This window comes from Monodelphis domestica, chromosome 1 (genome assembly GCF_027887165.1).
Source record: "Monodelphis domestica isolate mMonDom1 chromosome 1, mMonDom1.pri, whole genome shotgun sequence".
NCBI classification, from domain to species: domain Eukaryota; kingdom Metazoa; phylum Chordata; class Mammalia; order Didelphimorphia; family Didelphidae; genus Monodelphis; species Monodelphis domestica.
In genome coordinates, this window is record NC_077227.1 from 407,266,040 (window position 1) to 407,288,446 (window position 22,407).

Sequence of the window (22,407 nt, forward strand, 5' to 3'; positions counted from 1 at the left end):
CCTAGTGGAAGGCTCTTCTCTTCCTTCAAGACCCAAATCAGGAACCAGCGCCTTTCCCTGCCCCTTCTCACCCTGGGCTCAAGTACAAGCGACCCCTCCCTTTTGGACTGTCCCGGGGATCTCTGGCTCGATCTTCCCTTGGCCTTTATTTCCCTCCCTCTCCTCTGTATCCTGGGAATCTGCGGGGAGGATTCGCTTTTTCCCATTAGACTGTAGCTCCCTCCCGCTTGGAGTCTGTGTTAGTACATTGATACTGCGGGAGGAATCTCAGAGCCAGCCAGCCGCACCACTTAGTCAATGCTCCCTGAATGAAGAAACAAATGAAGGAACGAATACGAATGTCAGCTATTTTCATTGTTATTATTGTTGCTAATGACGATCGAGAATGGACAACTGGACAGACAAAATAAGTGGTCCGTGTGGAGCCATTGTAAAAAATCTCCCTCGTGGTTCCGGGAAGGGCCATGGGGTTGGATGGGACACCCTCTGAAGCTCCTCCCAACTGAGATTGAATCATGAGGAGTCTGCCTGCTTTTGACCACATCCAGCTGCAGAATGGGGGGGAGGGGGATGCCGGTGGCTTTTGACTTCTACCATCTCTATTGCCCTTTCTTCACCCTTCCCTTACCCTGGTTTGCTCCCCACCCATCACCACCTCCAACACGAGCTCTGCCAGTCCCCCACTGCCAACCCCTCACTGCTTGGCATCTCTCCTTTCCAGGCCACACTCTACATCCCCAGGGTAGGGCAGTATATTGGCCCAGGGGCCAAGAAGCCTCGGTTTCAGGTCACAAGGGCACATGCCTTGCCAAGGGTCAAGCAATGAGGGAGTGGCAGAGCCAAACCTAGAACCCAGGTCTCAGAAATGATCATGTGGAGAGGGGGAGAGGAGCTCATGAGGGTGATTTGATGCATGAAAAGACGTTGGTCTGATTCCAGTGAAGACATTTATCCAGGTTACTGAGACAAGCCACAGGCAAAGTCTTTTCTCTCTTCTTGTTTGAGGCAAAACATTCATAGGCAAAATGGAGAAGTCTGGAGTCTGGAGAAGAAATGGACTCTGGGCTCTCTTGACTTGAGGCAGGTACCCTGGGTGATGAGGCAGCTCCTCCTCTCCCCTAGGGCGTCTGCAGGTCCACCACCAGGGCATTCTGACAGAAAAGAGAAAGAATGGATCTCTTCTGCTAAATCCCTGGGGAGTGGTAGGGAAGGATGCTTACAAGGGGGCCCCTCTACCCCTAGGGGACCTGTGCTCAGGAAAACAATGAGACCTTGTCTTGGAGGGGTCTGGAGTCCGGATGGAAGGAGGAAATAACTAGGGCCTGAAGCCCCTGAATTCTGCATCTTGGAAGACATAAAGTAGGAACTGAGTCACACACACAGCCTTCTGCCCCAGCCTCTGGGAATGATCTGGTTAGCTTGATGGAAAGTACCCAAGTGGGATCCCATAATCCACTAGGAAGAGAGGAAGAGTATACAAAGAGGAAGTTTTCTGTTAAATTAGAGGCAGAGTCTATGACCAGAGCAACCAATCTCTCCCTGCCCTCTCAGGATTTCACTCAGACCTGTAATCTATACAACTAAAGGAAAACAAGGACCTGGGGCTTCAGAAACACAGGCAACAGCAATCTGAGATTTATCTGTGTCCATGGGCCTCTTCCATAGGCTGCTCTCATATTTCTACTCCCAGCTCTGTCTTAACATGCTGGGTGGTCTAGGCAACTCATTTCCCTTCTATAACCCTCAATATCTCCTCTGAAAAAAAGGAATAGTAATACTTGACTTGACTCTCTTGCATAAAGCAATGTGTGCACTAGAAACACAGAGACGGTGGGTGCCACTGATATTTCTGAGGTTGAGTTTGCCCAGGATGTTTTTATCTAGTGCCTCAGCCAATCACAAATATCACCTCCATTCTGGATCCTTCACTCTGGAAGTTGTGGAAAGACTCCAGACCCCTCAACTCTCAGAAGAAAAGCCAGAGGAAAGCATTGAGAAAGAAGGTAGCATCCCCAAAGCCGAACATCCAAAGGTGGGCCTTCATCCCAGACCTGAGTCCCAGGAGGTGATTCATCCTGGAGGCAGAAGGCTGCTCTTTAAAATAGGGGCTATGGAAGGCTGCAGAGGGGAAGGGGACTTAAAACCTGACTTCCCATGGGGTTTGCCTGGGCCTCTGAGCTCCTCTCCCCTCCTCCCCCTCTACCCCCCCACCCCGGGCCTTATTGATAAGGAAGCCAGGAAACAGAGAAAGCCCTGGCCCATACCTCCACAATGGCCAGCTCTGATTGTCCATACTTCATGCCCAGGAAGTTTGGAAGGGGAAAACCAACTTCGAGTACACCTGAGAAAGATCAGAGGACACCATTAGCAATGGTTAAAACTAGGAATAGGTTAGAGAGAAAAGAGGAGTCACCTTAAGGAATGAGCCAAAGTCAAGGATATTCAAATTTTCTATAGCATTTAAATTTCATAAAATTATAGAATTTTGAACTGGAAGGAAACTTGGAGGTCATTCAATCCTTTATTTTACAGATATGGAAACTGAGACCCAGATACTTTAAGTGATTTGTCCAGGGTCATGCCACTAGAAAGGGTCTAAGACGAGATTTGAACCTACATCTTCCTGACTCCAAATCTACTACTCTACTCACTACAAAATGGTGCATTGTCAAGTATTTTTCTCATGACAATCCCATGATGTAGGTGGGGCCAGGGTTGCTTTCCCCATTTTGCAGATGAGGAAACTAAAGTTTGAAGAGATTTAGATCATGCCAAGGTCACACAGCCTTGTATATCCCAGATATAAATCCAGTCCAAGATTCTTCTCACTCCTCTCTGGGTGTAATATTCAGGATTCCAAATCTAAAACTGATTTCCTAAGAACATATCATTGTTCCTATCCCTACTCATCTGGCCATTCTTAAAGGTAATGACTAGGCAAGATCTTTGACCATAGTCACATCTCCACTGGCCAGGGCCTCTCCCTCCCCCCTCCACTCCACCATCATTAATCATCATTTCCATGATAAAAGCAAAAATGCATTTTGGCCTCACCATTGATCACTGGTACAAAAGCTTCTTGGAGTAAATTAGTTAAAAATTCTTTCAGCTTTTTCACCTGCAAAAAAGAGACATAAAGTACCAGAAAAATATGACTTTAAAAATAAAATGTCATGGCTAATATGAAAATATGTTTTGCATGATCACATATGTATAACCTATATGAAATTGCCTATTACCTCAGGGAGAAGAAAGGGGATAAAGGAAGGATGAAAAGGAAGGAGAGAATTTGGAATTCAAAAGTTTAGAAAGTGAATGTTAAAAATAATTTTACATGTAATTGCGAAAAATAAATAAGAAAGAGAGAGGAAGAAGGAAGGAAGGAAGGAAGGAAGGAAGGAAGGAAGGAAGGAAGGAAGGAAGGAAGGAAGGAAGGAAGGAAGGAAGGAAGGAAGGAAGGAAGGAAGGAAGGAAGGAAGGAAGGAAGGAAGGAAGGAAGGAAGGAAGGAAGGAAGGAAGGAAGGAAGGAAGGAAGGAAGGAAGGAAGGAAGGAAGGAAGATAGAGAGGGAGTAAGAGAGGGAGAAAGAGAGGGAGAAAGAGAGGGAGAAAGAGAGGGAGGAAGGGAGGGAGAATCTATTCCTTCTTCTCTGGTGAAATCAATATTTAGCCACCAATTTGGGATGGAGTCATTTTGTCTTCAGTGTGTTCTGGAAAGTAGGGCCCTATTATGAAATCCTATTTGGCTGCATACCCAGAAAGTTCTCCCTCCTCTGTTCTGCCTACGAACCTTCATGGCTTCCTTTAAATCTCAATTAAAATCCCATCTTTTAGTGGAAGCCCTCACCAATTCCTCTTAATTCTAGTGCCTTCTCTCTATTAATTATCTCTTATTAAATCCTACATATAACCTCCTTTGTATATATTTGTTTGCATATTGTCTCCCTTATTAGATTGTAAATTCCTTGAGAGTACAGACTGCCTTTTGATTCTTTTTCAGGTATTAGCACAGTGCCTAGCACTGTGTAGATGTTTGATAAATAAGTAGAGAAGACTTAATAAATGTCTCTTAATTGATTATTCAAGGGTTAGAAGTCCCTACAAATGGTTCTGGATGGATAAAGCCACCAGTAGGTCAGTGTCTTGGGACAAGAGCAGGCCTATAGATTTCTACCTTTGCCCGAATGCAGAGAGCACTAGCCATGGTAACCAGAGCTGTTCTCTAATGGCATTAGCTCATAAGGCCTAGGCATTCAGTGCTAAAGAGATCAATTATGCCAATTGTTTCATAGCTAAGTTATCTTATCCCCCTTCTCCTCTAGTTTCAAGGATGCTGAGCATCCAAAAAGATGGAAAGTACTGTTGTCATGCAGCTGACTCACAACCTGACCCTTCCCCTCCTCACGAAAGCAGGGAGTCAATAAGATTCAGCATCAGCTGGCCAGACCTGATCCTGGAAGTCTAGTCTGACCACTTATTTTTGCTTTGGTGCGGTGAGTTATTGTTCTATCAAGCATGCTGGGATAAACCAATGCAAATTGGAATGAGCCAAAGGAGAAAAACAGTATGTACAACAATGTAAATGGAAAGGAAAAAACTAAAAGTATACGCAATGAAATTATAATGGCCAAATTTGACCCTAAAAAAGAGATATAAGAAAATAATTCTTTCTCTTCTTTTGTAGAGGTGAACAACTATGGGTGTGGAGTGCTGCGTGTACTGTTAAATCAAGTCAGCAAGCATTAATTTAACCCTTGCTATGTGCCAAGAACTATAATTAGCACTATCTGACTCAGTTGATGTATTGGCTAAATTGGATAAATTGATCTATTTTCTCTTTCTTTTTCATTCTGTTATAAGGGAAGACTCTCTGGTTGGGAGAAAAGAAGGAAAAGGAAGAAGAGAAACATATTAAGAAAGGAAAATTAAGATGATGTGAAAACAAAAGATAACAATGCAAAAGTTTAAAATCAAAACATTTTGGATTTGTTCCATAGTCAGGATGCTTCCAAGTCTAGAGAACATATGAAACTCAGCATTGTGATACCACCTAGTGATGATATGAAGTCTTCTTTCTCCTCAGAACCAGCCCATTTGAGGCTGGGTCCAGAGAATTAAATCTCATCTATATACTGCTTGGAAAAGAGGGGCATCTCCTAAGGAGACCCATGAGTCTATGAACAGGAGGGAACTGGAGAACTGCTCTAAACTACTCAAATTAATTAAGGGAATTCAACACTTCTGAAATCTAACTCTAAGCTATGCCAAATTGGTTCTTGCCCAACAGTCACCATGTTGCCTCCTATTTTTACTATTTACAGATAATAACCCAGGAAGAAGTTACATCCCCTACAGATACTATTCCTAGGCATGTACCAAACCTAAAGCTATTTACAAGAAACTAGACTGTATATTGAAGGGGATGGGGAAACAGACAGAAGAGTGCAGATGGCTATTATTTAGCTATTATTTCTACTTTCAAGATTTTTCTTTGCACTAATCAAATTAAAACAGTCATCCCTGTGGGTTACCCATGGCCACATGGTTTCCAACAATAATTTAAAAAGCTTATTAGCTTTTTTAGTGTTATAGCACTTTAAGATTTGCAGTGTTTTAAACACTTTGAGCCTCATACCATGAATTAGATGATTTTCTCAGGAATATCCTCATTGTACAGAAAAATTAAATCATTTGTTCACAGACACCTAAATTGTAATCAGAAGCAAGATCTAAACACACATCTTCCTAATTCCAAGTCTAATATGCTCTCCATCATACCACACCATCGCCCCCATATAAAGTGAGGCAAAATGGAAGTTCTATACACTTACCTTAAAGGAACCAATAGAAGAAGAGGCCACAGAAAGGTCCAACAATCTTCAGGAAAGAAAGAGAAGCAAGTCAGAGGCAGAACAGAGAGATTCAAGGAGCCTGGGAGGCAAGGACTTCTGTTTCAAGAAAAGAGGCTAAAATAGGGCAGGAGGTTATGAAGTGCAATTCTGGGACCCCAGAAGGGGCCAGGTTCAGACTGAGAGGACTCCTGCTACCTGAACTAGAAAGATACTAAGACTGATACAGCTTTATGTTCCAGATCTTCCTACTATCACACACTCCACAGCCATAGCCACAAGGCTTCATGTCCATTGGGCAGGGGACTACATCATCTCTTCTTCCTCAGTGTGTCTCCTCACCCCCAACCAGGAATAACAAGGGTAGGATAAATTTAACCTTCCCAGGATGCTCAGTGCTAATTCTTTTTGTTAGGGTCTCATTTTCTTTCCCCTTTACAGCAATGTATCTGTGCTGTGGATATATATGTCAGTGTGACCTCATATCTAACTGAACGTGGCATATGTGATTATGAGCTGCATATCATGTACTTCATGTATAAGTATAGATCATGTGTGTGGCAGGTATATCTTGGGTAAGTGTGTCATGCATGTATTATCTCCAGTGTATCGTATAAATATGTTCACCATTTGAGGTAGAGCAAGGTAGAGCCTGGTATCTTGGATCATAGCATGTTCTCTGAGTGAACTCATTTTATAAATTTCACAAACCAGTAAGTTCTGTGGTTATGTATGCCATGGGGGAATGTCATGGATCTACTTGTTATATTCATCCATACACGTGTTTACCAAAGAGGAGGATGTCCTCCTCCAGTCCAGAGTGAGTGATCCCCACTTACTTGTCCATGGATGTGGCCATGAGCACCTTGTCTTCACTCAGTGAATACTGAATGTCCAAGTTGAAGTGCTGCCAGTGGCAAAGAACAGAAGGTCAATCCAAGAGCCTGGCACTTTTCAAACATATAAACCATTCAGATATGTGCTCAGATGTGTCATCCTCTGGCCTCCAGACTCCCAACTCCAATAGACATGCATTTCAGGATCTCCCCCTTCCCAGCCTCCACCATGAGCAAAAAATATGGAGAGGCAGCAAGTAGGAAAGGAGGTGGCTCTTCTACTAAAACTAACAAAGACCTGTGGCCAATATGTACACAATTTGTTCCTTTTGTCACATCTTTCTTATCAATCTTCAAGGACCTTCCTTCCTATTTCTACTAATTCTCTAGGCTATTCTTCTCTGACTTGCTCAACCCCTCAAGAGAGTCCAAAATGTTCATTTTCATCATTGAAGCAAGGATGAAAATATTTGGGGGAGAGATGGGAAACATACAATGTGGTTTGCCTTGGCCTTGCTAACAAAGATGAATTTAAGTTATAGGCTCAGAACATCAGAGCTATAAAGGATTTCAAAGGTTATCTAGCCCAACCCAATTTCTTTCTCTTGGTCTGTTCAAGTCCAAGATTAAATAAGATCATCAGTTTCCCTAATCCCCCTTCCCTCAGCCCCATGCTCTCACCAGTAAAGGATCTTACCTCTATATATAATTCCTTATGCCCTGCAAAGCAACTAGCACAATCCTGGGTGGTTCCTAAATAGTTTTCAAATGGTAGAATGATCTTCATCTCTCCTAAACTCGGTGTCTGTATCATGGCCAACCCAGTCTAGTTGCCCACTCATTAAATTGCCAATCTTATGAACAGGGGCCTCTAAGGACATCCCATCCAATATCTACAGCCCCTTTATGTCCCCTCTATAATTTTCTCCACAAGGGTCACCCAGATTCTGCATAAAAACTTCCAGTGATAGGGAACTGATTGCTACTTCCCAAGGCAACCCATTTCATTATTGTCCAGGTTGAATTTTTAGAAAGTTCGTCCTAATATCAACTTAAAATCTGCCTCTTCATAACTTCTACACACTAATCCTAGTTTTGCCTTCTAGGACCAAATGGACCAAATCTAAAGCCCTCTCCCTTATGAGAGTCTTTGAGATATATGAAGGTGCCAATCACGGTCATCTTGTGAGGAGCCATTAAAACAACTGGATCAGATCATATGATCAATTGCTCAATTATTAACCTCCAGTCAGTTGACCAATTGCAAGGATGGGCAGGCCCTAGTAGCAAAAAAAGAAATTATTTGAATACTTACAGTTTCTAGAACAAACATGGAGGAAGGACCTGACTTGGGAGAAACAGCAAACATCTCTACTGTGCCATGAAGGTCCAACTGGCTCTTGCCTGGTTTCATGGTGACTTTGGGGGATTTACTGATTCTGATTTGGGTCATCAAAGGCAATGATTTGCGATAGGCTTTACGAACCTGTAGGAATCCAAAATAATGTTGTCAGAACATGCCTGAACAAGGCTGTTGGCCTTATTAGAATTGAAGTAAAATTCCTTATGAAATACACTATTTTTAAATTGGGCAAAGAAAATATTCCATTCAACTACTTTTGTTTCTCCTTGTATACAGGCAACAGAAAAATGGAGAAAATGTTTACCTTTTCCCCTGTCACATTTTGTATGATCATGTTTTCCATACAAGACATAGACAGTAAATTCTTAATGTGACAGTCTGTTTGCTTCTGATTCCCTCAGAACTGTTGCCTTTTCTTGAACCAAAAGGACAGCAGAGAATGCCATTGATCTGTTGGTCCAACAGAACTAATAGGCTGGAGGTAGAACTTGTAGGACAATGAATTTGAGAAAAATTCAGTGTGCTGGGTGATATTTCTCCTATTCTTCAGCTTGATGATTTAAAAAAACACACAGCCTTCCTCATATTTCCCAGAATTTTCAAAAATATACACATATTAGCAATATTAACAATATGTTACCAAAAGGAGTTTTATCTCATTTCACTTAATTCTATATTGTATCTTTTCCAAATCATCCAGGACTGGCTAAGAAATAGAAAGGTAGATCAGTGGAACAGAACAGACATACAACCAACAATAATAAGATTATATAGGATTCTTGTATTTTACAAAAATATAGATTGAGGCTTTTGGAATAAGATATCCCTATTTGATAAAAATTGCTTGGACAACTGGAAAGTAATTTGGTAGGAACTAGGGATGGACCAATATTTTATACCACTCACTAAGATAAGATCAAAATGAATATATGACCTAGACATAAAAGGAGATATCATAAGGAAATTAGAAGAATAGAATACATATTACCTATCAAATTTATGTATAGGAGAGGAATTTGTGAGTAAACAAGAGACAGAGAGCATTGTTATATATAAGATGGATAATTTTGAGTACATTAAATCAAAAAGGTTTTGTACAAATAAAACAAATGTTGCCAAGATTAGAAGGAAACCAAAAATTGGGGGGTAGGGGATTTCATAAATAGCTTCTCAGCTAGAAGTCTCATATCTAAACTATATAGAAAGGGCAGCTGATTGGCTCAGTGGATAGAGAGCCAGACTTAGAGACAGGAGGTCCTGGTTTCAAATGTGACCTCAGAAACTTCCTAGCTGTGTGACCCTGGGCAAATCACGTAGCTCCAGTTGCCTTGGAACCAATACATAGTATTGCTTCTAAGATGGAAGGCATTTTTTTAAATAAAGAGAGAGTGAGAGAACTTTGGCAAATTTATAGGAATAAGAACCATCCCTCAATTAATAAATGGGTAAAAGATATGAACAGACAGTTTTTGGATAAAGAAATCAAAGCCATATATAAATACATAAAAAATGCTTTAAATCATTACTGATAAAGGAAATGCAAATCAAAACAATTCTGAGGTATCATCTCATACCCATCAGACTGGCTAAAATGACAAAAGGACAACATGACAAATTTTGGAGAAGATGTGAAAAAGTAAAGACACTAATGCCCTATTGGTGAAACTGTGAAATGACCAACCATTTTGGAGAGCAATTTGGAATTACATCCAAAGAACTATATCATCATGTATATTTCCTAAATAGATTAGGGGAAAAGGAAAAGAACCTATATGATCTAAAATACAAATAGCAGTTCTCTTTATGGTGGCAAAGAATGGGAAATCAAGGAGCTGTCCATCAATTAGGAACAAAGGCTGAACAAATTGTGGTATGTGATTTTAATGGAATATTACTGCATCATTAGAAATGATGAGCAGATTAATTTTTTTATTTGGAAAGAGCTACATGAGATAATGAAGAGTGAAAATGAGTAGAACCAAGGAAACATTACATAGAGCTACAGATTTAATATTTGAAGACTAACCTCCAAAGAGTGAATTGAAAAAATGGAAACAGGAACGACATAAACTATACTTTTTGCTGAATAATGCCTTCTATGTCATGGGGAGGGGAGGAAGGAATGGACTGAATAAAAATAAATTGAGTAATTTTTTTAAAATTCTGTATTGTAACAACTCTCTTGGCAGTTTGGCCCTGAGAATGTGCTTAAGGCATTTCAGGTCTAATCGCAGACATAAAATCTCCTCATTGGCTCCCTTCTCATCTCCTCCACAAGGTGGAGAGTGGGGCACAAAGGAAGGGTATGATGGAAGAAAGGGTTTTAAGCCAGGAAAAAAAAAAACAGGTTCAGATCCCAGCTCCACTATTTACTATGTGTAACTCTTTTAACCTATCTGGGTCTCAATTTCTTCATCTCTAAAATGAGAGGATTGGAAAAGATACTCCACCCAGGTTCTATCAAGTTGCAAATCTATTATCCACTAACTCCTCTAAGCTTTTGTTTTCTCCTCTTTAGGACTGGAATGCTCATAATACTTGCATTATTTAGCTCACAGAGTTGTGGTCAGGAAAGAGCTTTAGAAAACCTGTAAAAGAAAGAAGGCTTCCCTAAAGCAGCTTTATGGGAAAGGGGGCACTGACTTTTTTTTCCTGTGGCCCAATCTAAGGGGTCAGAGTCAAATGAAATAACTCACCTTGGACACAAAACCAGATAGTGTTTTGGTCGTATGTGGGGGGAGTTTGCCAATCTGGAAAACAAAAACAAAGTCTCAATTTGGCAAACCTTTATGACATACCAACTATGAATAATCAACAGTGGGAAATAAAAAGATGGAAAAACCAGGGTCCCAGCTCTCAGGGAACTTAGTCAAATAGAAGAAGGAATGACTATCACTAATGGCATAGAGAAACCCAATAGACAAGACCCCAGACCCTCAGGCTGGAAGGAAAGCAGCCTCCCCCAGGTGGCCAGGAGTAGGGCCAGCATCATGGCTGGAAGAGGAATGAGACTCACAGTCTTGCCTTTGATGTCCACATCAAAGGATTTCTGTAGGAGAGTGAACTCAGCAGTAAAGAATGCGGCAGAGAGCACCAACTGGGATGAGCCAGCTGGGTAATCTTCAGGGACTGTGAGAGCAGCCCCATCTTCAGGCAGAGCGATGGTACCACCCTCTTGTCGCTGGACTATGGGCTGTATAGTTGGGAATGGGAGAGATGGACATTCATTCAGCCTCAAGAATAACTCTTTTCTCAGTTGTTCACATTGATGGTAGGTAATAGAGGCAAAATCATTAGGAAATCTATGAATACTAAATGCCAACATTCAAGAGATCTTAGCTTTAGAGATGGAAGGGACCTTTGAGGTCATCTTGCCCAGCTCCAACATTTCAGATTTGAGGAAATAAAAATAAAAAGTAATTGGCCTGTCCAAGAGTATACAGGTAGTAAGGTAATTAGGTACTAAGTACCACTTAAAAATAGGAAGGGTCAATCAGACCATGGGCAAGTCAATTAACCCTGTTTGCCTCAGTTTCCCCATCTGTAAAATGGGATAGAAAAGGAAATGGCAAAGCACTTTGGTATCTTTGCCATGAAAACAACAAATGAGGTCAGAAAGAGCCAGAAAGGCCTGAAATGACTGAACAACAAAAATTACCCTCCTGCATCACTGATTCCAGATCATCTCATCCATCCCATTCAAATTTGCTTCTTCATTGTCTTGGGAGTAAGTGTGACATGGTGGAAGGAGTGTTAGGTTAGGAGTCAAGAGACATGGGTTCTAGTCCTGGCTATATTACTAAGTTACTGTATGATAATGGGCAAATAATTTCTTTTCCCAGGGTATCACTTTCTCCATTTGTGAAATGAGGAGGTTCACTTAGATGGTCTCTGAGGTCCCTCCTCTGATATTATATGTTCTAAGATCCCTTCCAGATATAATGTTATCATTATGTGAATAGTACCCAAGTCACATGTGTAAAAGCTAGAAGGGACATAGCATTAATATTAATAAACAATTATTTAAATAAACCCTTCATTTCTTAGAAACAACTCTAAGATAGAAGAGCAGTGAAGTTTAGGAAATCAGAGTTAAGTGACTTTCCCACAGTCACACAGCTAGGAAGTTTCTGAGATTAGATTTGAACCCAGGATCTCCTGTCTACAGGTCTGGTACTCTATTGTGCCAAATAGCTGCCCCTGCTATGTCTTTTTAATTGAATTTGTGATTTCATTGCTACGGAGAACTCCCAAGAGGAGATACTCTCTTCCAGAAGAGATTAGCATCCATCTTAGAGAGTTGCCTGGAACTCTGAAAAGTTAAGTGACCTGCTCTGGTCTTCCTAATTCCATAAGACCATAGAATCATAGCTCATAAGTGAATAGATCTAGGACTGGAAGATATCATCAAATGAAGCCATCCCATTCTGGAGATGAAGAAACTGAGACCTAAAGAGTATCTGGCCCAGACTGGCCTGGAATCACACAAATAATAAGGTAGAATTCTAGCCCAGGTCTTCTTATTTCCAAGTTTGGCTCTCTACCCATTATAGGATGTTCTATCTTATTAATTAATGTCATATTACAGACATCAATAATTCAGTGATACATGGTTCCATCCATGTGGGCATTTCCTTTACTAACACAGATCTCTTCTTTCTCAAGACCCCTCTAGGACCTAATAGTCAATCTTCAAGAATTACTATGGCCAAAACATTTATTTCCCTATAGCTGGATTCTGTTGGGCTAGTCCCTAGATGACAAGAAGTCTGAGGTCCTCCATTTGGTGCCTTTCCAGGTGTTGAGAAACTGGTAGATTTTATGTTCCAGTAACATGGTCTTTGAGAGCTCTGAGTTACCTCCATGTCATGAAGAAAAATCAGAGGAGAAGAATAAGGTCATATTCTATCACATCATTACATATTAAAGATTTCTTTTTTAAAATAAAACCCTTATCTTCTGTCTTAGAATCAATACTGTGGATTGGTTCCAAGGAGAAAAGCAGTATGGGCTAGGCAAACAGGGTTAAGTAATTTGCCCAGAGTCACACAGCAAGGAAGTGTCTGAAGCCAGATTTGAACTCCCCTCTCTCGACCTGGTTCTCAATCTACTGAACCACCTAGCTGCCTCATATTCAAATTTCTAACATATTTAGTTCTATGCAGCCATCACTTAATTTTTTTATCCGTCAATTTATTTGATTTTTACAATGGTCCTGTCAGGTGGAGAGTGAGTTATTTTCCCCATTTTATAGATTAAAAAAAAATACCTTGATTCAACCATTCTAGGTACCCAAGGTTCCGACTCTTTCTCATTCATCGCCAGGAAAGAATTGCCATGAAAGTGATTGATACAAGGACTTCTAACCCAAATTCTATAAACTTTTTAATAATATTTTGAGGACCATATTTCAGGATTTCCTTTATAATTCTATTTTACACATTTAAAATCATCATTCTAAGAGGAGGTCTCTAGGCTTCACCAGACTGCCCAAGGATTACATGACAAAACTAAATAAATAGATAGATAGATAGATAGATAGATAGATAGATTAATTAATTAATTAATTAATAAGTGATTCCAGTTCTAAAAAGAACCCTACTCATCTCTCTCTTTCTATCTAGAATCCTCATGTCATTTATGAGTCTCACAAAGTTGATACATGACAGGTAGACAATGTCACAAAACCAAAAGATACCAAAAAGGCCCCTTGGACATTCAGTACAGTTTTGGTAAATGGGCGATATTAATTTATCCTGGACCAAAAATGTTTCACTTTCCTCTCCCGCATCTACTAGTACCCAACTGTGGTTCTAGCTAAAGTTCTATCCATCCAGCTCAGGAAGGTCCTCACCCCACTTAAGCACTTACACTGAAATCTACTTCTATGTAGGAGGCCGTGGTGACTGGGGTGCTCGTAAGGACGTACTTGATGCTGCCAGCCTCACCCACAGGGATGGGGTCTGTGTGAGGAGAAACACAGGGCATGTAATCAGAGACGCCTGCATAAAGGATGTGCAAAGCTGGCTAGGTTTATGGGAGAGAGGCCTGAAGATACCCAAATTTCACTAGCTGGTTCAGGGACAAGACCATCATGGGAGAAGGGACCATGAGCCTTCAGAGGTAGAAATACTTCCTTTGGGAACCAATCCAGGATAGGGGGGAGTCATGGGTTAGCACTTCACACTGGTTTCTTGATCTGACTATGAGACCTTAAGCAAGTCACTCTCATTCTTCAGACCTCATTTTCTTCCTTTATCAAATTGGAATTGGAATTAATGACTTCTAAAATCCTTTCCAGCTCTAATGTTCTAGTAATCCATTTCCCAGATGGAGAAATAGATAATTATAATTATAAGTTTATAGATATACGACTTCAGTCATGTCCAACTCCATATGACCCCTCTTGGGGTTTTCTTAGCAAGGATATTGAAGTGGTTTGCCATTTCCTTCTCAGCTCCTGTTCCAGTTGAGGAAACTGAGGCAAGCAGGGTTAAGTGACTTGCCCAGGGTCACACAGCTGGAAAGTGTCTAGGCTCAGATTTGAACCCAGGATCTCCTAACTCCAGGCCTGTCGCTCTATCCATTGAAGTACCTAGCTGCCCTTGTTAATGAAGATGATTAGAGACCCCTCTCTATCAAGGAACCAGAGGCTTTAGAGGTAGAAGGGAGGTTGACAATCTAGTCCTTGCTCACAAATATCATTCTCCACTGGACTGCGCAAACAACTGACATTCTATGGATGGTTATTCCTTTGAGTTAAGGCATTCAATGCATCTATTAAAAGGCACCTGTTGCCAGGTAGGTTGGAATGCTGATGACATATCTCTGAGGAAACCAATGGATCTGATCCAGACCCAGTGGCTTAAAATTGTCTTGTTCAAACGTGGGTCATTAAGATGTTCTAAAAGGGGAGAAAAATGTGACCTTTTTAAGAAGCAGGTTGACCTGAATAATGTGTGTGTATATATATATATATATATATATATATATATATATATACACATATATTTTTTAAATATAAATAGAAAAAGTTCTAGAAGTAACAAGTATAGCCCCGTCTGTGTTAATTCTGGCAAGCTGGTCTCTGACTCAAAGAGAGTTGAGTTTCACACTGACACTAGAGAATTGAAATAAGGCAAGATCTAAGAAGTGATTGATAACAGTCTAAGGAGAATGAAAATACTGAATTTGTACCTAAATTTACTATATTATATGTTATATAAACTAGTAATATATTTATTATATTATTATATATAATTCTATATAACATAGAAATATGTTATATTAATCTAGTATTAATACTAGATTTTATAATATAGTACTATATTCTATAGTACTATGCTATATTATAAAATACATATAATTTAACATAGTTATATGTTAAATGTTATTATATAATACTATACTATATATAACCTATACATTATATATAATGCTATGTTATATATATATATATATATACTATATGGTATATTATTTCTTTAAAAATATAGTATTGTATATTATATATGGTACTCTATTATATAGTATATATAATATATGGTACTATATCATAATATATAGGATATTTCTTTAAGTTTTGCTATCAATTTTATTTTTACTTAATCTTGTAAAAAATAATAGTTAAAATTAAATAACTCTGCTTTTTTTTAAGTGGGAATAGGAGTTGGGGGGGTCTGTGTTTCCCTGTCTCACCCAGACTGGAAGGGCCCAATTCCATCTATTGAGAAGCACAGGAATTTTGACCTGCCTTGTTTCCAACCTGGACCAAACCAATTTATCCCTTCTCAGGAATCCTGGTGCTTCTCCTCCCCTAACAGTCCCCCAGGAGGTGCTATGGTGATCCCAGACAGAGTGAACACCAGATGAGCTCAAAACTCCTGAGCTCAAGAGATCCACCAGACTAAGTCTCCCCAGGAACAGGGATGTTCTATCATCCCAACATGCTTGCCATTCTTTCTAAAAATCACATTTTTCTAGATAACCATATAAATTTGATCATGTACATTAACTCAATTATTCATGCCTAGAGAAAACCAACCATTGAGATGGTGAAGTTCAAGGCCAGTGGTGACCCAATGGTAGTAGTTGTTTTGAAAAGCATGAAGTCTGAGAAAAATTATCCAATCTTTGTACACCTTTATCTAATCAGGTGGGGGGGAAAGACACCATAATCCCTTACTGAGAATCAGTTTACTATTTTAGATTCAATAATAATAATAACAAAAGCATTTGCATAGTGCATCCTATGTTCCAGGTTGTTTTTGATACTATTAACAATTGGAAGGGCAGCTAGGTGTTTCAGTAGATAGAGAGCCAGGCATAGAGATGAAAGATCCTGGGTTCAAATTTGGCATCAGATACTTCCTAGCTGTGTGATCCTGAGCAAGTCAAACTCAATTATCTAGTCCTCATTCTGCCTCAGGACCAATACACAATATTAATTCTAGGATGGAAGGTAAAGGTTTTTTAAAGAAAAGTCAAGGATTTTATGAGAGGGTCATGAGGACAAGAAACTACAGGGTAGAGATATCAAAAATAGTCTTCAGAGAGAATAGCCTCAATGGGGCATGAACAACATACCTGTAAGGTGACTCCACTTTTGGTTCACAAACTCAAGGACAGTGTCAATTGCAGGACACATCTGGGAATCAGAAAAGAGCTCAAGTGAAAGAATAGCCAGAGCCCCTGGCATAGGCCTGAGGTAGTGGGCAGATATTCAGAAGTAACACAGAGTCCTGGCCTAGGAGCCAGGGACCTGAGAGCTCTGATATCCTCTGGAATTTTGAACATCTTTTCTATTCTTTAGCCTTCAATTTTCTCCTCTGTCAGATGATGGAATTGTATTAGGTCCATCCTAACACTCCATCCAGCTCTGTACCTACCCCTGCTTTTCACCTCTAAGAATGAATAATAATAACATTAATATTAGCATTGCTACTGATAAGGGGCATAACAACCACTTACAATCTCCATGACTCTGGAAACCAAAATTCCCTTCCCTGGCCAAGATTCCTTTGTTCCTGTTTAATTGAACTATTAGAATTTAAGCTTCTTGAGTGCAAAGATTGTTTCACTTTTACTCCTAGAATATAATATAGTGTCTGGCACAAAGTAAATACTTAATAAATGCCAACTAATTAGTCAATTGATCAGACCCACTATAATGAGAACTCAAACTGACTTACCAGGCCAGGGAGAATCTTCTGCAGGGTGCTGTCCAAGAATTTGTTGATCACTTTAGGCAGCATGCTGAACAGAGGCACAAGGAAATCAGTGGTTAAGGAAGAAAAGAATGGACAGACAGTAAGGATGATCACTGAAAGGGGGGCAGGAATAAGTAGAAAAATGAATGAATTGAATGAGCATGAGCAAAAGAGTGAATGAATAAATGAAAGGAAAATATAAGTTAAAAAAAGTAAAGCATGTGGGGGCAGCTGGGTAGCTCAGTGGATTGAGAGCCAATCCTAGAGATGGGAGGTCCTAGGTTCAAATTTGGCCTTAGACACTTCCCAGCTGTGTGACCCTGGACAAGTCACTTGACCCCCATTGCCTAGCCCTTAGCACTCTTCTGCCTTGGAGCCAATACACAGTATTGACTCCAAGATGGAAGGTAAGGGTTTAAAAAAAAAAAAGTAAAGAGTGAATGAGTGAATAAATGGCAGAGTAATTACATGTTATAAATAAATGACTTAAACTATGAATGGGTATGGGAATGATCCACCATTCTGACTTTGAGAGGAGAAAAAATGAACAGAAAATAAAAAGAAAAGGTATGGTTCATATGCCATTTCACTGGAAAGAAATATGTAAATAGGGTTTGTTAATGCTGTTCAGTAGGGAAAATACCCTTTTCTGTGAGAAGAATAAGAAGTTGAATGGTATGATGCTAATATCAGGCTCTAAGCCAAGGCAGAAGAATGATTACAGGTCCTTCTATGAGACTCTAGCTCCAAGTTCTAAAGAGATTTGAACACCCAGGCTGGGGCCAACACAACAGTCCCTGTTGGATCAGAAAGGGCTCAAGAGATCCTGCTGATGCCTAAATCCCCAGAACAACCCCTACCCCCTCTTTACCTCCCTTTGTCCAACACTCACTTGCTGGGCAGGTTAGTTTTGACATCAACCAAAATGATCTGACATCCTTCACTCTGGAACATGGGCAGGCCTGTCTCCTCATTCTGCTGCAGCCTATTTGTGGCCGTGATGTTCACAACCACAGTGATTTCCATTGTTCCACCTATAAAGCTGAGAAAGGAAAGGACAAATTTTGAGGAATCATCTGCAAAGACACTGAATCTATACTTAAGAAATCAAAATACTTATGTCAGATGTGTAGGAGGTATCCATCTTGTCCAACCTCTTCATGTGATAGAGGAGGAAACTGAGACGCAGAATAGTTAATGGATTTATCCAAAGTCACACAACAGGTCATGAAAAAGCCAACATTAGAATCCAGGTGTGACTCCCAATTCAAGGTACTATTCACTAAAAATATGAGAAATTTTTTGTTGAGTTTTTCATACAGTAGTCTTAAAAATCTGTCTGAATAACCCAACAACATCTGGAAGAATATAAACTATAGATGGGTAAACTAAGTGTGATAAAAACTACTGCCTTAAGGAGAAGCAATGGGGTAAAATAAAGACATGATATATCGAGAACGTTGTTCTAAGGTCTTGACTTAGTCCTACCTATTCACTGCTAGATTAGGGGCAAATCATTTTGCCTCTGAATGTTGCTATAAAATGTGAATATGGATCTAGAGTCCCCATTGAAGGGTCCCTAGAATAGAATAGAAACCGTCTAGTTCAACCTCCTCATTTGACAAGTGAGGTCCATAGAGGGAAAGTGACTTGCACAGAGGCTATCCCATCAAAGACCACATGGCAAAGGTGTAAACTCAAATCTTTGGACCCCAAGAATGGGAGGCAGTGCTGTATAATGGATAGGGATCTGAACTTGGAATCCAAAGACCTGAAGTCAAATCCTCTCCGTGACACTCACTAGCTGTATGACCCCAGGCTTATCATTTAACTTATGTGTGCCTCCATCTCCTCATCTGTAAAATGGAATGATTGGAATCCTAAAGCCACTTCTACCTCTAAATCTATGAGCCTATGATTCTGTCTCTATGTTATATGGAAATTATGCGTGCATAATTTACATGTGGTCATACATATACACACAGGTTTAATCCTTCCCTAGATCTGATCCTCTCTCTTATCTTATGCCTATGTTCCACCCTTTAGGTCATCTAATCCTGTCTGATGCTTCCACTTCTACTTGCAGAGTTTGCCTCCCACCTCTAAAAAACAGGCTTCCTAAGTCGCCATAGGGACCCCCTTAAGACCCCTAAAAAATGACAACCTGTCAGATAGTATGCCTCAGTTTCCCACCACTCACCTCTTCCCTGTGATGGTGATCCTGGTAGACACACACTGGAAAATTCCCACCTCTGGCAGAAAATCCAGTGTGATGATGGGAGGCTGAACATCTTTCACCTTCATCCTAGGGAGGAGCAATGAAACAGAATGAGATAAGTGTCAATATCAAGAAAGAAAAAAAGGCTAGGACTTGGGAAACCTGAATTCTAATTCAAGCCCTGACAATGACTTACTGTGTGACCTCCAACAAGTGACTTATTCCTTTCTGAGTCTATGTTTCTAGCTCTGTATGAACAACAGCAATATATTATATATAAGGTCCCTTTTAGCTCTGACATTCTATATTTAATGTTCTAAGGTTCCATCTAGCTTTAAATTTCTATCTTCTATCTACTAATCTACTATCTACTATGTACTAAGGTCTTTCCCAGCCCTGACAAATTATGTTTGAACTGCCCCTTTAAACTTACTGCCCCTCTCAGATCACTGGACAATGTCCACAGGTCCTTTTGACAGGTCCCATCACCCATCATGCCCCAGAGCTCCCTCCCATTTCCCAGCCCAGGACGTCTCCACCCAAGACCCAACCTCTTCCCCATTACTCTACCCTTTTCCTGGCACTCACCCTGTCATACCCTTAATGGGCTTGACTCCAGACTGTGGCTGGTTAGCCATGGCTGCCATTTTTTCCAATATCTGGCTCTCAGCCATGGCATCCTTCACAGCTAGAAGAGACCCAGAGAAACATCATTCAGTAAGATCATCACCTTTCTGACCCTGCACTGCAAGTCACCCCAGAATGCCATCCCCCATCCTTTGTACATATCCAGGTCAATGTGGGCTTGAGGAAGCAAAGGCCAAGTTCAATATAAGTCAGAGGTCAAGCTTTTCCTGATCAGTATGCAGCAGGGCCTAAGGGAATGTCAAGCATTTAGTGTCTGTTCCAATCTGGCTACTGTTAATTAACTTTTTTGTGGGTTTGAGTCTTTCTCCATCAGGCTGTGAGTTGTCCCAGGGTAGGCTTGCAGGCAGAAATATGATGGAGTAGAAAGTGAAGATTGTGTGGATTAGATTGAGTCAGGCTAAACTAGGTTCAAATCCTACTTTGACCAGTTAGTTGTGCAAATGTGGGCAAATCAATCAGCTCCTCTAATTCTCAGTTGGCTTGGTGCAAGAATCTAAGGAGATCATTTTTATGAAGCCTTGGTGAAATCAATATAAACATTGGCTATTATCATTCTTTTCTCTCCAGAATATCACCCTAGGACCACCACAAAATGCAACAACCTATGAGAGTATCTAGATGACTCAGTGGGTTGAGAGCCAAATCCAGAGACAGGAAGTCCTGGATTCAACTCGAGCCTTGGACATTTCCTAGCTGTGTAACCCTGGGCAAGTCACTTGAGTTCCATAGCCTAGGCCTTACTGCTCATCTGCCTCAGAATTAATACACAGTATTGATTCCAAGGCTGAAAGTAAGGATTTAAAAAACAATGCAACCTATCTCAGTGTAGATTTATGGCTTCATTAAGTGATTGATGTATAGAAGAAAGGAAGTGACTACTTTAGGAATCATCAAGGAATAAACCACTCCATCCTTTCCAATGTATAGAACAACTTCCTTAGTTCTGTTCTCTTTCATATAACTTCCCATTTATCTCCATTATTCTTCCCCTATCCATGAGAATACTGGAAATAAAGTCAGGGTCAATACAGGAAAGTGTCCTCTCTGGCCACTGACTACCTGATTTCTGCCAAGAGAGTCCCCCAAACCTGATCACAACCTGGTCTCATAACCCTAGTCCTAGGACTAAGTACAGTTCCTTTCCTAGGGTCACCCCCAAACTTAACTACATATTAATCCCTAACTTCAAACCCAAAACAATCCCTAATCTTGCCCCTAGATTGGACTCAGACTCTGATGCTGAGCTGAACTCTAGCCTTGAACCCTTCCTGAGTCCCTAACCCGGTCCCTGCCCCAGACTGAGCTCATCCCCTACCCTTGACTGGGCCCTGATCTTGGCCCCAGCATGAACCCTGACCCCAACTCTAACCCTAAGTCAGCTACAAATTGAGTCTAGATCCAGACTAACTAGTAACCCCAGTATTGGACTGACAATGAAGAAATAAGAATAAAACAAGCATCTAGGGATTTCATGTTATAGCCAAGGCCATCATGATGAGCTTTACATGTGGACAGAGTGGGTAGTTGCCTATTTGGGGAATGTGAGAGACACTCAAAAGGATCACACACACACACACACACACACACACATGCATACCTCCTTATATCACATCCTGACACTTGCCAAAAGGTACAAAGAGAAACTATGTTATAGAATTTTAGACTAATACCCCCAGAAGGAGTCCCATCCTAAGTTTTAATCCATCGTACGTCAACATAAATGCATTTTAGGAGACTTTTGTTTGTCTAAGAGCTACACTTTTTTGGGGGGTGGGGGGGAGAAAATTGTGCGCATTCCAGGATATTTCAGCAGAAGAATGATCCCAGGATTTACCACTACAGCAATCCCTACAGTGAGCACCAACTCTCCCCAGCCCCAGATGTTCACTCACCTTTGTTCATGAAATTCATTCCCAGCTTCAGCAGGGCCCCTGGATCAGCCCTTGAGGGCATTAGCATTGCACAGGAAATTAGGCAAAGAATCCTCAGCATGGTTGGACACCTGCAGATGAAGTAGCGGCTGAGCCCGGTGTAGGGGCCAGGAGCTGGGCCAGGAAATGTGGATCTCTCACACACACACACACACACCCTCACACACACGCCTGCCTCAACCCAAGGCTCTCTCTTCAACCAATTCCTACAGAATCTCCAAAGTCCTCAGAACCTTCCCAGCAATCCACATCCAAATCTTGTCATCTTAAATAGAAACAGAATGTCCAGTGTGGGTACCAAAAGCATTACTAAATTGTATTTAGTATTACTAAAAGAATCACAGAGCTATTAACT

The 22,407-nt window shown here is 40.6% G+C and overlaps 1 protein-coding gene across 1 annotated transcript; it reads right to left on the reverse strand.

Moving 5' to 3' along the window:
- Positions 1 to 1,118: 1,118 nt before the first annotated feature.
- Positions 1,119 to 22,113, reverse strand: BPIFB6 (BPI fold containing family B member 6). The gene is made up of 15 exons (XM_056816783.1): positions 22,014 to 22,113; positions 20,062 to 20,161; positions 19,456 to 19,560; positions 18,148 to 18,297; positions 17,238 to 17,301; positions 16,633 to 16,693; positions 13,918 to 14,009; positions 11,063 to 11,239; positions 10,743 to 10,796; positions 7,999 to 8,169; positions 6,687 to 6,754; positions 5,830 to 5,875; positions 3,055 to 3,118; positions 2,265 to 2,341; positions 1,119 to 1,151 (listed from the first exon to the last, which is right to left on the reverse strand). The coding sequence occupies exons 1-15, from the start codon at positions 22,111 to 22,113 to the stop codon at positions 1,119 to 1,121; spliced, it is 1,362 nt and encodes a 453-aa protein (XP_056672761.1).
- Between the last annotated feature and the right edge of the window lie 294 nt (positions 22,114 to 22,407).

Coding starts and splice junctions, on each gene's coding strand:
- BPIFB6 (XM_056816783.1), bottom strand. CDS start 22,113: ATGCTGAGGATTCTTTGCCTAATTTCCTGTGCAATGCTAATGCCCTCA. Junction 10,797..11,062: donor TGGACATCAAAGGCAAGACT/GTGAGTCTCATT, acceptor TTTGTTTTCCAG/ATTGGCAAACTCCCCCCACA. Junction 5,876..6,686: donor ATGGCCACATCCATGGACAA/GTAAGTGGGGAT, acceptor TCTTTCCTGAAG/ATTGTTGGACCTTTCTGTGG.